Source organism: Channa argus, chromosome 21 (assembly GCF_033026475.1).
Source record: "Channa argus isolate prfri chromosome 21, Channa argus male v1.0, whole genome shotgun sequence".
Classification (NCBI taxonomy): domain Eukaryota; kingdom Metazoa; phylum Chordata; class Actinopteri; order Anabantiformes; family Channidae; genus Channa; species Channa argus.
In genome coordinates, this window is record NC_090217.1 from 6,190,301 (window position 1) to 6,207,681 (window position 17,381).

The 17,381-nt window shown below is 40.4% G+C and overlaps 1 protein-coding gene across 11 annotated transcripts in view; it reads left to right on the top strand.

Annotated features, from left to right (window-relative positions):
* The first annotated feature begins 1,063 nt into the window (after positions 1 to 1,063).
* Positions 1,064 to 17,381, top strand: part of magi2a (membrane associated guanylate kinase, WW and PDZ domain containing 2a) — a 187,037-nt gene continuing 170,719 nt past the window's right edge. For 2 of the 11 annotated variants that reach the window (XM_067491140.1, XM_067491137.1), the window contains exon 1: positions 1,069 to 1,724. In XM_067491140.1, coding sequence (XP_067347241.1) covers positions 1,424 to 1,724 — 301 coding nt within the window. In that variant the 5' untranslated portion in view covers positions 1,069 to 1,423. Of the gene's footprint in view, positions 1,725 to 17,381 lie in introns of all 11 variants that reach the window. The other 9 variants (XM_067491128.1, XM_067491129.1, XM_067491127.1 and 6 more) reach the window with 6 other exon arrangements.

Here is a 17,381-nt window from a genome sequence, read left to right on the forward strand (position 1 = left end):
ACCTCTGTAGGTCCTTGTCAAAGCAGAAATAGGCTGTAGTTGATTTGGTCCTACTTTCGAAGACAATGCAGCTGGAAAAAAGCAATGGAGTTGAGTCGACTTCCTGAGGTTTACACCTAAGACAAATTATAGGCCAGTGCATTGAGATCTGATATGCTGTCTGGCAGACCCCAACTTAGTATTACCTGTTTTGTATCATATACCTAGAGTGCAGAAAGTATTCACTTGTTTTACTAAGTTAACTGCAGTATTTGAAGTGTCTGTAAGCTAATAAAGAAAAAAACTGTGGTATGTAAAGAAAAAACATAACTGTGGTATGTAAAACCTACATTATTATGTTCTGCTGCCATGCCAGTGGACATACGGCTACCCTGCCTCTCTCTCTCTTCTTTTCCTATTTTCTTTTCCATGGAAAGCTGGATTTGGGAAAATCCTTGCCTCTCTCCTCCTCCTCCTTCTCCAGCTCCTCCAGCTCATCCAGCCTTCACATCCGGGTCACTTGAGATAGTTTGAGCAGAATGGTGCCTTCAAACGCCGCTCGTAAAGTTCTAAACTGCTCGCACTGACATTTTTGGCCATTACACTTTTTTGCAGCATTTTTATTCATTGAGTCACATTAAAAGCTATAAGGTAAATTATTGATTAATGCATTGATTTGTTTGTGACTAAATGTTAGGCTGAACAACACTTAGAATAAGAACACACTTATAAAAACACACTTATAATAAGAACAACTTTGAACATTTTAAACGTGATTTATTGTCAAGTTAAAGCAATTAACTAGAAAGTTTGGTTTGTTTTACACGTTTTATAGTTAGTTATGACAAAAGTGTGTTACTTATAGTACAGTTAATTAGCTGTATTATATAATTTCAATTAATTAGCTTATTTGCTATATGAAGTCAATATGACTGTATTCAAGGAGCTTTGTATCAGAGCTACGGAAAAACAAAGATATTTGGTTTTATGCTTTTATTTTATTTTTTTACATTTTTCTTTCTTTTTGAGCACAAAGCAGGAAAGAATTGTCAAATTGGAATTAAAAAAGCGATACGAAACACAGATACGACAATGCTTCAATATCTTGTGTGTTTCTCCCGGTTTGGAAAAATTTGGTCCCAAAACAAACAAAATGAAATTCTGTTCCTTCTTCACGTACGCTAACGGTGTCGTTACCGAGCATGGAAGCAGCCCATGAAGGCATCACAAGTTGAGCAGCTCTCAGTTATTGTGCGGGCAGACGGATGATCCAGCTGCTGTGCGCGTGAGCGTGTGCGCGCTGATATGGACACAACTGGCGCTGACTGTTGAAGCTGGACACGGTTCAGTGTTACGGTGACACCGGTGGACTTCGACGAGCGACGGAAAACTTCTTCCACGGCCGCACTCATGTGATTTCGTTTTTCCCCCCCTTGTTTGAGCCATGTCCAAGAGCCTGAAGAAGAGGAAGAACCACTGGACTAACAAAGTCCATGAGAGTGTCCTTTGCAGGGACGAGGAGGGGGAGCTGGGGCTCGAGTTGAAGGGCGGCGCGGAGAACGGACAGTTCCCGGTTATCGGCGAGCTTCTCCCGGCCAGAGCAGTCCTCAACAGCGGCAAACTCTGCCCGGATGAACTCCTGCTGGAAGTCAATGATACCCCGGTGGCTGGACTCACCACCAGGGACGTCCACGCTGTGGTCAAACACAGCAAAGACCCCGTCCGACTCAAGTGTGTCAAACAAGGTGAGTCTTTAGAGCTTTCGCACCAACTTTCCCGCATGTCGTACTTAGTTTTTTTCGGACATTTCTGAAACCCGTGAGCCGCCGAACACGCCGCTGTGTTGTGACAGCAGCGCTATTGTCTCCGAAAAGTGGGCTCACGTAGTGAAATGTAACTTTTTTGTCTTGTTTTCATGTTGTTCCAAGTTTCCTCTACTCATAAATGCATATTGTGTTTTACACCGTCGTTGCAGCACAAAGGTGTTTTAGATGTGTTCAGGTCCTGTTGCTATGTGAGCACTGGTGTCGTTTGAAGGGGGTGTGTTACATTTGAGGCTGTCAGGAAAAACTCACGACACACTTCAAATGCACAGTAATTTAAAAATATTGCTCGAATGGTTATAACCTTGTAGAATGAACAATAACATTTACAACACCGGAGGGGCTCACTGTAATATTTCTAAATGTCATGCAGCTACCACACTGTGGCTCAACACCATGTAATATCCAATATTTTAGGTGTAATGCCCTCATACACAGACACAAAGGTTGGATTAGCTTTAATTTGACTGCACTTTATGGGTAAACCACCCTGGAACCAAACCAAGTCTGATTAACAGGCTCAAAACAGTCACGTGGAGCACAAAATTAGAAACATTCACTGGTCATCAGTGAATTGATTTAAAAGATTGATTTAAAAGTGGTTCATGTGAAAGTATAAGGTGATCAAGAAATTAAATGGTAGACCACTGGCAACATTGTAAGAAGTGATGCCCCCCCCCCCACCATGTTTAACATCCTCAATGACAATAAACTGAATATGTTTTCTTGACTCTTGTAAGGCCAAAACAAGTTACATTGTTTAGCATTTTCTGTTAATTTACAGACACAACAAATGATCAAGCACATTATTACAAATGAAGAAACATTTATTGCATCCTTAGACGTACATTTTAATGCCTTATAGTTATTTCTGGGGTGCTCATGTTGTGAGTTTTCTTTCTTTATGAAGGACGGACAAGTACATGACATTTTCAGTTTAACCTCTAAATCTCATATGTACATTTTATTTGCAATGAAGACATTTAAGTATGCAATATTTATTATCCAATTTGTGCTGTATTGAGCTGACAAATTGGATTGGAAAAGGATATTGTATAATATTAGAGCAAATCCCTAAGACCCTATTTCAAAATTATGTTGGTGTCACAAGAGCTGAAAAATACCATAAAGTAAGATGAGGTCACATTGGCTCACTATAGAGAGCTGCAGACACAGCAGAAGTCCTCTGGGGAATATTACAGGGGAGAGTTTTGAGCAGGAAATGCAGTGGATTTGTTAAGCGAGCGCTGTGGTTTCTGCATAGGCACATAAGGCTGAGATTATGCTGTCCAAAGAGTCCATAGCTCCTGGAGAGACGCATACATTGCAACACATGCAGTGCCCAGAACACCCACGTTGACTCCCATTCAAAAAGAGCTTGGGCCTTGTAAAATTGCCTAACTTGCACCGACTGCAAGCCCCAACTAATGCTTGACAACTTTGTCCACTGGATGTGAAGCTCCAAACGCATGTCGCAGACACACTCCTCCAGCTCCCGTGCCTTTGATCCTTGCAGCTAATGACACTGGGAGTCTTGCATTGTGAGCTAAGAGCAGGAGGATCTGTGGCCTCTCATTTTGGGGTGAGAAATCAGCAAAAAACCCCGTAAGAGGCTTTGGATCAAAGTCTTAGCCTGTTTTTTTCTTATTTGTGTGACGATGTCTCTGTGTGTGTGTGTGTGTGCAGTTCAGTGCAACACAAGGGATTTATTCAAAACGCAGCCAAGCCTGTATCAAACTAATGTGTTGCTTTTTTCATGAAATATTTAATATCCTCCAGTGATTGCTAAAGTGATTGATATTCTCCCGTTGCGCCGCTTGTGTTTGCTTGATTGCTTGTTTACAGTGTCTAGTTGTTTTCGATAAGATGGATATGTATATTATGGAGCATATTCTGCAGTGTCCTTACGGCAGCGTGTTCAATAACAGATATTTTTTCACTTCCTAGCCAAGGCACAATAAAAGTCTATAATCTGTCTTAATTGATTATTTATTGACTGAGAAAAAGTCGAAGAATATGGTCTCATCATGCCTGCAAGATGATCTATCGTGTACCCTCAGAATAAAAACAATATTCAACTTGCTAAAAAGAAATAGTGTTTTATAGTCAGACATTTGTTGTTATTTATTTCACAGATAGGGTTTTTGGTCATGCTGTGGAACCACAGAGTGCCTCTGAAAGCCTTATTTAAAAAGCTCTGTAATCATCTCCACAAAAGAAGAAGCCCACAGTGTAGTTACACTAGACATAGAGAGCACCCAAAATCCTACTTGTTGGGAGAATATATCATAGCTGGGTGCCTTCATGTAGTAGCTATTACCTCTTTGATACTTTACAATAAAAGCTATATACTGGTTTTAAAAAAGTTTGATTGAATTTCCTTTTTAATTATTTTATCAGCTGAGCTTTTAGATGGTTGCCACATTTCCTAGGCAGGGGTCCGTAGACTTATACTAATAATGGTTATTGCAAGCAAGGGCGTACAACTCCAAGACGAAAAATGTAATTTCCTCATCCACTATTGGGTGTACTTGTAAAAACTGCAGCATTTACAAGAACAAATATAGTTCAAAGATGAATACAGTCCTCTAGTAATAACTGGGTAGTAGCCTTTTCAATTCTGAGAACCCTTTCTCTACCTCAGTGCTGTACTTGAGATTAGGTGAAGGTTCTGGTCAATCTTGGCTGGAGAAAAAAAAAAAAAACGCTCACAGTGAGTGGCTGCTTGGTGTAAGCTGAATTTCGAGCTGTCCCTTGGTGTAACTTCTATTTTATCCCATAAAGACTTCAAATTGGCAAACTTGCAGCAATTAAACTTGAAACCGTTTCAGATATTAGCTTACAATAGACCATCTCCATCCCAATTAAAGTGTTATAAAATGTTTATGGCCTCGTTTAATCAAACATCAGTCACACTAAGCTTCACTCTTGAAGTGCTGGTCCCTTCTTTTGGGAAAGCGTGTCTTGATTGTGTGCTACCTTTTCTCCTAGGGCAATATCCCATTTTCCGCTAACACACACACACACACACACACACACACACACACACACACACACACACAGTTTTAGACATTTTATTAGTCCCTGAGGTGAGAATTAGATTAGATTGCCACCAGCAATCAGCACTGCCCTGTAGGACATAATTAGGCTCTCCACAAAACACTGATGGGTCTAAGAACACAGGGCACAATTACATTCCCTGTAACATGGTGAATGCCCATTATATTAAGACTTCCACCTGTTGCTACTGTGGTACTTTACCTGCATATTTGATGCCAGAGGTGTCAGATTTGGGCTTGCTTTGAACTGCATTTCTGCATGTGTACTATATGATGTTATAGCCCGCATGCTTTCAGAAATACGTTTAACAAGCTCGTTGCTGACACTGCTTTTTAATTTCCTTGGTTATATCATTGACACTGTTTCAAGGGTCACCAAACCTGATGAGTCGCCACCCAACCCTTTTTTTTCTGGGGGTGATTATATGCGGATATATGGATTTCAAGAAGCATTTCAACAATAGGATTAGGATTTCCAGGTCAGATTATTTTATATGTGCACTATCTGCTGGAAGTGTTGACATTATGTTTTTGCTGGGCATTGGGAAATTCTCAGAAATCTAGTGGTACAAGCCAGGGCTGATTCAGTTACCTGCTGCGTATCCGATATTGTTAAGTCCTCCGGGTAACACACAAAGCATGCCGAATAGTGTGATAAGTGCCACTCACATCAGGCAGGCTGCAAAATGGTACAAAGCAAGTATGTCAGTGTTACAGATCCATTCTCTTTTAACTCCATCTTTACTTGGATAATCTGCACAAAGAGCAAATATTATATATTTTTCTTGTGTAATTCACAAATATTGCTGTCGAAGCATCAAAGTAAATTAGCTTACGTCATGCTCCCAGTTTCCTCCTTCTCCCTCACACACATACACACACTGTAATGCCCCAATTCAGTTTCCTATTTCAGCCCTAGTGAAGGATTAATGCAGCCGGCTATGGAGACTGTCACTGCATCTTTTACTGCCACTGTAGTGAGGAGCTCTTTCTGTAGCTGTTCTCTAGTGCGACTGAGAACCGTATGCTGAATGAGCCTCACTGAGTGGTGGTGGGTGCAGGTAAGAGCAGACATTTCCAGGTCAGCCCAAGGTAATGAGTGTGCTTGCAGGGTGCCCACTTAGTGTTAGCTGGTGTTGGGGAAAGTCATTACAGCAGCCTGAGCACGGGAAGCTTTAGGCCGAAATGGCAGAGACCGTGGCAGCGCCTTTCTAGTTTTAAAAGGTTGTTTGTAGTTTGGTGTCTGGCTCTATGGCAGTGTCAGTTTGTCTTTTAACCAAACACTTTGATTCTAGGTAAAATCATGAGATATCACCATGGAATGCCAAATATAGACATTGATTGTTCCTGGTGGCTTTGTTGGCTTTATCTATCAGGTAAGTTAGCGTGCTAACAAGATAATAACTTATTGTTGCTGCATACAAAAACAGAAAAAAAAACATAAAGTTAAATCAAGAGACAGTAGGTAACTTTTTAAAAATTATTTATTCAGCAGAAATAAGCTCAAAAGTTATCTTGTGGACAGTAATTTTCATGTGTTTTATGAGTGTAGTCAGCGATGATGGAGTGTGATTCTCAGGTCATACACCGTAAAAGCCCCGGACATTAATCTAGGGGAGCGTACACATGGGTGACAGAAGAGCCAACAAACCAAAGAGGTAAGGTGCGTAGCCACCTCATCAAACACACCACTGACCCGTTCAGTGACCCCCTTGTCACTGAACGGGTCAGTGGAGATGTTGCAACTCTTGAGTCGGAGATGCCGTAAAAGAACCAGTCAGGCTTATTGCTGACATTTTATTTTAGGTATTTGGCTTAAGATTTGTTCAAAACATGGCAATAAAACCCAAAACTGTCTAAAATCAGATTAGTGTGCAACAACACAAGAATTCCGATTTTGGCAAATAACGTTATACCACAGAATGCTTCTTTTCTGTTGTAGGCCCACTTGGGAACAAAAGATATATTTTTCCATTCAAGTGTATCCTAAACTCTCACACATTAGTAAACCTTTTATGGTGATTAATGCCTCACCTAGCAGCTTAAGCACTGCTGTTGCACAATGATGTATATCGTCCTCTTTGAACATGCTATACCAGTACTGTTTATGTGATGGTCAAGGTACCGTGGTGTGGCCTGCCGGAAGCTATAGAATACAGCAAAGTAAGTAAGATAATAAAGTAAGTATCATGCTGATGTCAGCTGAACTTGAATATCAGCTATATTGTAAAGCAGCGATGAAACAGACAAGAATTCCCAACGTAGGAATGTATACCAGAAGCAGTTCACCACCACACAGTCTATCCCGAAATGCTCAAGGAAAAACCAGTATGTCTTGAAATTATCAAGTCTGTAGCGCATGTTCTTGTAATTTAATGACTGATGTCAGTGTCGATGACTTTGGACTTTGGGTTTGAAAGATGGAACAGGGCAATCCCCAAGAAGTTGTGTTGAGTCAGACACACACTGTTGCGTGGGAGTGCAGTAATGATTCTCGGTGCAGTCAGACTCATCTGTCTTCTTGCCATGCTCCCATTGAGAGTGTTAAGTTGCACCAGCAAGTGCAACACAGAGAGGGTAATACACATACAGACACAGACGCACATATGCATAAAGAGCTGCTCTCCTCCTGTGAGTGTGTGTTTGCCTATGTGCATAAGCGCATCCCCGGGGCCTTGGCACTACTTACCACATGCTGTCCAATCATGCTTGACAGAGGTTTGGTGGAGAGATCTTGTTGTCGTTGCCTCTGTTACACTGTCTGACTGCTAGGCTCACCTCTGGGGACAGGTAAGGATAAGGCAAACTCACAAGCTCACTCACTTACTCTCTCTCTCACGCACACACACACAGGAAATTTCTTCCTCCCCCTGTCAATGTCAGCCATCTGTTGTGGCAAGAGGAAGGATGCCAAGCACTGAGAAGTGCTTGGCATGGAAAGGTGGCTGCAAACTTTTGTGTACATGGATGATGTGTTGTGTGCTGCTGTGCATTTCAAGAGTAGATACCAGACTATTCTGGTGGTTATGTGTATTTGTGCCTCAGTGGAACTGAATTAACACTAACTAGATCTAAAAAGGAGTCTGTGCTGTGTCTTTATTGCAAGTAAAAGGCTCTTTTTCTCTTTTAACAGGGAACGAGTCGAGGAAATCTTTATTCCTTATTGACCTTTTCATTTATTTAAGTTCTGTAAATAAGTGGCATCTGGAGAATAAAGGAACTTAAAATAGAAAGAAGCTCTTTATCTTCTAATTATTAGTGATAAAATGTGTGCATATATTATCTGTTTCTGTTGCTCTTGGTCACACAAAGCTGCAAGTTCCCATCTTTCCTTGTGTCTGTATGCCAGGTCCAGATAAGTGAGTGTAAAATGCATTAATGTAACTCTGCAACAAAGTATTGCTTCTTGCTTGGTGTGCTAAATGAAAAGGACGAAACTTCCTATACAAGCTTACAAGGACGTTAAATATCTCTACATCAAAGATACCCACACTCTGTGTGAACAGCACTAACAGTTGAAGTCCCAGAAAAGAGAAGTCTGTGTACTTGTGCAAATGTGGTGGGAGCGGGAACACGTGTAGCTTGATTGTAGAATGATTGATTTTGGCAATTCAACAATTAACAAAGCTGTTACTGTTGTGAGTCTGTGAATTTTCATAAAAACAGACAAAGCCTGTGTAGAGCCACCTCGAATTCTTTTAGCTGATGTGCTTTGTCACTGACACTACAGCTGTCGGTGTTTATATATTGTACTTTGTGCAGTATTTATTTACAGTGCACTGTGCATGTACACAGATTGGCGCTGAGTGACACCAGGGAATGTGTCTTTTGTTTCACAGAATTGCTCCTTTGTCATAAACCATCTCCCTGCGATGTTTGTTGTCAAGTCTTGGTGACACCTCTTTTGTCCCAAAGATGCACTGATTCTCCTCAATATTTGCAACAAATCTGCGCTGTCTTCTTTAGTCAAGTAGCGCAGTTTTTTTTTGGCCTCCTCCCTGTCTCGTCTTTATTTAAAAGAACAAACAAACAAACAAACAAACAAATACAAAAGCAATATCAGCCTGAAAGACAAATATTGTAGACCAAACAGCAGATGTAGGCAGATGTGTGTTTCTGTGATGTATCATATCAAGTGGCTTTGCATTGTGTGCAATTTGCCCATCTCTGGATACTGTAAGATTATGGTGAGGGAAGTAATGTAAGATTTCAAGTTTCATATTGAGAAAAGTTAATATTTCTACACTGTAATAGTGCCAGTGACATGAATATAAAAGAGATCTAAATTGGATATTTTGGAGCAAAGGCATCGGGGAGGGAACTGTCTGACCCGCTCACAGAGAGAAGGGAATATTAAGCAAACTGCTCAGCCCACACTAGTTGTTGCTGATTCACCGAAAAAGGGAAAAATCAATACAGAGCTATTAAAGCCTTTCTGAGAACACCAGTGGTTGGTCCGTCCTTCTCTGCCCATCTCCTGGCAAGAATCAACTAGTCTTGTCTTCGTACTCTACACGGATGAGTGTGTGCGTGGAGGAGAAGGGAGTGTTTGCATTTGTGACCACCTCACTATGTGTGTTTCAGAGTAGATTAGGGTCGGACCAAGATGGATTTTTATGGTTTAGCGCTACAAATGCTGGACAATGGTTGACAAAAGACTTGAGGAGACCCGCTGTTTCCCCTGTGCACTGGACAAAATGTGTTACCTGGTTGCCCTGGAAATGGAAAACAAATATATATCTTTTTGTTGTTGATACATCTGCCACTCAGTGCTTTACTTATGTAGCTTTTATTCCATAACAGGGCAGAATTTCCTATTCCAAATTATTATGCTTCATGGATCCTTGACTTCCGGGAAAATTATGTGTATTTTCTGCTTTTTTTTTCCCCTCTCATTTTTATTTACCAACCTGTACATGTTCCTGCTGAATGACTGCTGTCACTGGGAGGTTTTATTAGCCACATTAATCAAACTAACACATTGTGAAGTTGTCTCCTTAAAAACGTTGTCTCTGACTAACATTACGTTTCCAACAAAACAAGGGAGCTGCATTGTTCTTGTGTTGTACAGTAGACTTTGTCAGCCCTCGTACTACACTGCAGTATCATGAATGGGGCTTTTTTCCAAAGTAACCCTCCAGAATAATGTATTTAGATAATGATATGCCCGTGCATTGCTTTTGAAGTGGGCTTGCTGGGTTATGACAGCACTGATGTGTAATCTCTGCTGATATGGTCACATTCATTTCACAATCATAACATTAAGCAGTCGCGTTGCTAATTTTCATCATTATGGTAATGGGACTGTAAATCATAATGCGTGTTAACGTCGAAGGGATGTCAAGTTACTAAGTTATTACGTGTTTCTGACAGCTGCCCTAACTATGTTTGGAGTCACTTCAGCTGCATTTCAGTTGGCTGAATTTTCTGTTTAATCTGGAAATGATTGATTTTTATATTTCATTGTTGGATATTTTAACTTTAAAGTAATTGTATTTGGGAGACAACACAAAAACAGCCTGAACCTGAAACCCCTGCCTCTCATTTATCTATGTAGGTGATTTTTCAGATGGAAAGCCAAGAAAAACGAGGTGGAGAACGTGGGAATTATGAGATACACTATATTGCCAAATATTCGCTCAACCATCCAAATAAATGAATTCAGGTGCACAAAGCAAGGTCCATAAAATCATGGATGAGTGAGTTTGGTGGGGAAGAACTTGAATGGCCTGCACAGAGTCCTGACCTCAACCCGATAGAACACCTTTGGGATGAATTAGAGCGAAGACTGCGAGCACTGTGTATTATGTATTTCATAAACACACTCCTAAACCTCGTGGAAAGCCTTCCCAGAAGAGTTGAAGCTGTTATAGCTGCAAAGGGTGGCCGACGTCATATTAAACTCTAAGGTGGATTAAGAATGGGATGTCATATGGGTCTAAAGGCAGGTGAGCGAATACTTTTGGCAGTATAGAGTATAATACTCGAAATTCACCCCATTCTGAATTGTCTGCAGGCCCCCCTAGTACTGATACAGGATTCTTAAACTGGAGTTGAAATGTCAGCAACTGATGTTCAATGACTGAAAGAGAGTGATTTTATCATATTTAAACGTCTTTGGTCAGCATGGGAAAGCATTGCAGATGCAGCACAGACATGATTAGATACTCAAAGTAGCAGTTTGGGAGATGAGCTTATTCACTTTATTGCCAGTGCCACGTTTTAGATGAGAAGATTAATGTGCCTCTCATATCTGTGCTTTTAATATGGAACTAGATCCAAGAAACAGTTATTCTAACTTGGCATAAAGACTGGAAGCAGGATGTAACTGCCTGTAAAACTACACATCTTCATTTTTACATTTTTGCTTGTGTACAATAAAAAAGATATATTCACTAATAATAGTAAGTAAGTAAGTTAACTGCCTTACAAACAGCAGAATCCGATCAAAATCCTACAGTGGTTAAGTGCTTCTTGTGGAAAGTATTGATTTGTAATGCAATAAATAATTAAACTAACACTGTAGCATCTTGTGAGCAAGAGTACAATAAAGAAAACAAAACTACACAAATCTAATGTCTGTCTATTATATTGATTTAGGTGTGTGTGTGTGTGTGGTGTGTGTGTGCGTATACTGTTACAAGCAAGCATTGCAGTACAGAACTAAAAGAGCAGCAGTTTCTGACAAGATAAAGAGTCTGCAATAAGACTGTAAACAAGGCATTGATTTAGTGCCGGCCAGTATGGATCTAAAAGGAACAATGACACACATTATTAGCATGTCCATTCAATAATACCTGCCACAGTCTTTGCAGTAACAAGTCTATGGACTGACAACACTGTGTTCACCATTTATATGTTCTTTGGGTCAGTGTTTTAGGTGAATGCGTTTGATCTTTCGGGCGGATTCCTGTCAAATCGTATACTAGCCTTTAGCTTCTCTTTAGCAACCCCACTTCACACCCCCTGCTCGTTTTGCCTGCAGCGAGGTCACCTCTAGCTACTTTAACCCAGCTCACATCACCTCTCCTGGGGTGATTTTTATACATGCACAACTGTCTTTCGCACCTGTCTCCCTCCTTAGCATTCACTCACTCATTTCATCCCCTTCTCTGCTGGGAACTGAGAGAGGCTCGTTTTATTGGGTTTGGGAGTCAAAGAGACTGAATACGCAGCTTGGCCCACCAGTCACTGCGCTCCCACACTTTTTCATGCCTTCTTAAATGTCGGTGATAGAGCAGGGGCCCTCTGAAAGCCAGACTGGCCATGAAAGAAAGAGAAAGAGACACTCACCTGATGCTCAATAGATGAAAGAAAGGAAGTAGGGATGGAGAAAGGAAGGAGGGCTGACAGGCCCATTATTCTGCTTTTAATTTGAATGACAACCACAGCAAGGCTATTCCTGTGTCCTTTTTAAGCCCATAGGGTGAGGGAGACAGTTTGGCTTCAGTTTATGCTTCACTTAACACTAAATCCTTTTTTATTTATTCTCTTTTGTATCCCTGTTAAAGTATCACTGATCAGAATCTTCTGCAAAGACTGCGCTGAATAGCTGAATAGGATCAGGTGTACAACGTATGAGGCATTGTTTTACAGTGCTACTAAATAATGGAAATTCGATTTCTACCTTTTTCTCTACCACAAAAATTTCCACGAGATTAAACTGTCACCTCAGTATTGTTGTGTGTTAGCAAGGCAAGTTGGGAAGGAGCCAAAAGTTATTATGAATGAATCTTGGGTTTGTTTTATCATGGTAAAACTGCAATGTAAATAATATAAACAAAGTAAATGCACGGGTTAATCATTTGACTTCTCAGTATGCTGTTAAGTCATTCCATTGCTTTTTTTTCTGATGATTTACATCCGAAATCCAATTTATGCTTAGACCTGTAATTGCCAGTAGTTTAATACAATAACAGAGCTGGGGAAAGTGCTTTATGGTGCGAGACATCACAAGATATCACCTAGTTTGATCTTAATGGCTACATTAAAGTGAAATGATGACTGAATTAAGTTAGCTGGCTTAGATGGATAGAAAGTAAATACCTACCTGCTTTGACATTAAAGCCACATTAGTCATGACCTTTTTTCAAAAACGTCCCCATATAACCCACCTGTAGATCCGATTAATATATATATATATATATATATATATATATATATATATATATATATATATATACACACACACAAACAGGCAATAGTCACATCGTTGGCACTGTGGCAGGTCAAAAGTTACTTTGGCACATCTTCAGTCGTCAGCTTAGTGACATTTGCTGTGTTTTATAAGGTGTGTCCAGTTTTCTAGTGGTGCTGGTGTTAAAGCAACGTGACAATCTACAAAACACGTGTATCATTTAGATGACTTCCTAATAATATGCATTAATTTCCTAGGTAGCACATATTTTTATGCAGTACAAACATATTTTCTCAATTAGATCAGATCAGTTTGGATGTAAGGAAGATGATGCTCTGTGACTTGGCACACACTCCGTAAGCTTGTATTTTAACGTTTGGGAAGCAGTTGGACAAGTCATTTTTCAAAAGGGTCATGCTTTTACAGCTGTCGGAAGCCATATTCTAAATCTCAATATTTCAGTAACCCCTGGTGCTCAGCCCCGTTGTGTCTTCAGTGAAATGACACATTTATGACTGCAAAGTGTCAGATGTTGCATCAAGGATGACAATGTGATGGAAGAACACAGCACTCATTGCAATGCATTATAACGCCACCTCCTTCACAGTGCAGGCCAACAAGCACTGAGCGAATGGTGGGGATAATATATTGTCAGTGACTCAGCATTGATTGTAATGACCCTTCACTTAATCATCCCTCTGGCTTTTTACTTGGTGTGCTTTATTGAGTAGGCATCTTCAAGAGTGTCAGTTAACCGGCTGAATCACCTCGTTTCTGCTGCATTTAAGTGCAGGTGTGCATGGATACGGATGCCTCACAGCTTCCCATTTTGTCCAAGGTAATTGAAGTTAATTTTTCAGTAATACATTGATTCAATAAAGTAAATAATGGGATGCTTTTTATATATATATATATATATATATATATATATATATATATATATATATATATATATATATATATATATATATATATATATATATATGCAAGTTTAGATTGTAGCTTCTCAAATGTGAGGATTTGCTTCTTCTCCCTTTTATGTATCATTAAAATGTGATTATATTTGGGTTGTGGACTGTTGCTCGTTTGTAACAAGTAATTTGAATAAATTACCTTCAATGGAATTTCTACTCTGTTTAACATTTAATAGACCATTAGAATGACATAAACAACAGATTAGCTCTTAACACACATAATTATTGGCTTTAGTACGGAGAAATCAACTTTTTTTTGTTTTTTTTGTTTCTTTTGTTTTTTTTGACAGTTTGCTTAAAATTAGTGTAGCATTACAGGTTCAAATTGATGTCTACTGTTAGATGGCTGTCTTGGTTGTCCTGATGCCAGAGTAAAAAGTAGAAAAAACTTCAATTCAATCTCAATTCTGTGCTTTGGCTGTACTCTGTTCTAAATAACTTATGGCTCTTGGCTGTTATTTTCTCCCCTGTGCTTGGTTTCTTTAAACATTGATTTTATGCTTCAAGAGCTTCATGCACGCTGAAAATATGTTGTCCAAAATATGCCCTTTTTGACTTTATTCTCCCAGCACCATTGACTCAGACATAACAGGCTTGCTGTTTGTAGTAAAAAACGAAACACAGACTTGACAGCTGATTGAAAAGTCATCCAGCTCAAGGCTACTGTGAGATATGCACTGAGTCCAGATTTCTGTTGAATTTGAAGAACTCTTATATCTCCACATTTTGTGCCAGGGAAGAGTGCAATTGCAGCTTGTGATGAAGGGAGTGGAGAATGTAGAGCAGAGATACACTTTCCCCACAGGTTCTCATTGCCTGAGGGTAGCAGAACCATGCTGTGCTGCTTTTTGAACCACGGGGAGATACAAAGGGGACTAGGCAGCCGTCTGGCATCACATGGTCCTCATCTCTTCCCTGAGTCTCTACAGAATTGCTGTTATTCAACACAAGCTATGCAGTAATTAGACTGAGGTCAGGGGAGTGTGTGGCCTCTCTCCCTGCTTTCCCAACGTAACATCCTTTAAGAAGTGGGACAGCAAGCGTTGCCTGACAATTAAGAAAGACACCCTGCCTCCCCCCCCCCCTCCACTCCTGGCCTGCTGTTTGCTCGCGACATTCATTAATATGCCTTTTTCGAACTCCTTCACCCTGTCATTCCACTCATCCTTTTAAACATTGTCTTTCAGTGTGAAGGCAGTGGGGAAAAGCACTTTAATGAATCGAGGAGAATGAAAATAAAGGGCCAGTCATCCTGTTGTTCTCCTTCACCTCCCACATCTAAATGGTATTCCTGTGGCATAAATATGGGATTTATTCCTTTTTACCTTTTGAGTGAAGCTACAGACAGGTCACTTTTTGCAATTCTCCTGTTTCACATCTAGAATTGATCCTACGTGAATTTGCAGAACTTAACAAACCGTGATACAACACAATATGAAATTGTTTGTGAATGTACTTCACTAAGCTCATTCTTGCTGTGTGTGCTTTGCCATTAAAGTGAAGTCTTTATGTTGCTCCCTGATAACACTGGCTTCTCTATGCTTGTTAAACTGTCCAGCAGCTGGCTTTAGCCCATTGGCCCAGACCAATGTCTCAATTAGCCGCTTCTTCCACAGACTGACTGCCATATGAGCCTCCCTTTGGTTCATTTTGTAGACTGTATGGGTTTAGCCCTGGCCAGGCCATGCGTTTCGACATTATGATGAGTGATGGGTCTCTATTATTCTAACTCGAATGCGCCCATTGTCATTCTAATTAGGCGTGGCAAATGAGGGCTGCATTGCTGTGCTTCCTTTCTATCTCTACACTTTTTTTTTTGAAACATCTACTCTCTGTTGCTTTCCTACCGTCTCTCACTTGCTCTCTTCCCGGGCCAATATGTATGGTGGGCGTTGTCATCCTGTCCCTGCAACACCCAGACGTCACGCAGACAGGGGCTGTATGGTGTTTTGCTAAATCTGTGATGAAATGCTGCGGGAAGCCAGCCACAGCTTTACTACTACTGAAACGTTGCTCAGCCAAACAGAAACAGAACTATGTCAGCTGTGTGCATGTAAACTCGTTTTGCTATACTTCTCCATAAGAAAGAATGAGTTCTCCAGCTCCTAATGCTTGAGGCAAGGTAGGACCTGCTTCATCCCCCGTGCCCCTGTACTGTGCCACACATGTAAATATCCAAATCAAATGTTAAACTCATTTAGTCCTTTTTTTAAATTGATAATCAACTTAGCATATTGGCAACAAGCATCATACGATATGAGTAGTGTCTAGCTGTCCCTGTTTCCTTGGCAGTTGAATGGCTGTGAATTGTTTGTGAAAGTCATTTTTGTTTTGTTTTATCTCACTAAGTTACACAGCGTGTTAAACACACACGTTAATAATCAGAAAACTGCAACTATCACAAATTCTTCCCTTTAGTTTATAATTTATCCACATCATAAACTGTCTTTCTGCTTCAGTTTCAGGTTTAAACAACATGATCCCAACAACTTACGTATCAAGTGAAGCATATATTTTTAACAGTCGGGAAAGTACAGCTTTTGATTTTTTAATGTTTAGCTTCTTTTGAGGGGGCCTGTTCACTCACAAATCCCACCCCACCAGGTGTGGCCTCACTCAATGACCAATGGTAACCTTGGTGCTGAATAAAGAAATGGGAGGGTTGCGGCAGGAAGGGCACCCGGTGTAAAAACACAGGCCATAACTTGTTCCGCTGTGGTGACCCCTGAAGGGACCAGCCGAAACGACCAGCCGAAAGCAGTTTACAGCTCCTTTACGTCAGATGGTAAACTAGAGTTTCTGCTTTAGTTTCCACTGGAATTAAAATGTTCCTGATTGGCCCTCTACTGGCTGAGTGTACTTTTTTTTTTCAAGTTATGCGTTCTTCATCTTCCATGTTCTGTTCTTCATAAATGCAATTTAGCATTTTTGAAAGATGAATAACCCAAAGGAAACCAGAAATGGATGAGGCTTTGGTTTGGACCCAGGCTTGATCCTTCTAATCAGTGTGGGTACAGTTTGCCTTAATTATGATTTAATACTAGTAACTTAGCAGGGTTTGGTCCTGGCCCTAAGATAATGGGAGTACACACAACAGCTCCAGAAATAGATCCACTCAGGGATCCATTACTGAACTGACATCCACACACCAGAATGGGAGCTAATGGTGACTGTATTTAGAATTATTTCTGGTTGCAGTAGCACAGATCTAACCATCGCTTTACTACGAAACAGCTCCCTATTTGGCAATACGGTACCAGAGAGGGTTTTAATGCTTGTAGGTCCTTTTGGCCTGAAATGAATCAGCATCACTTTCAAAGAGTCACCATTCAGACTACTTCACAAACATAGAATGAACAGAATCCATTTCTAAGAGGAATGGCCAGCCATGCTGTGTTTCTGGGCCTAC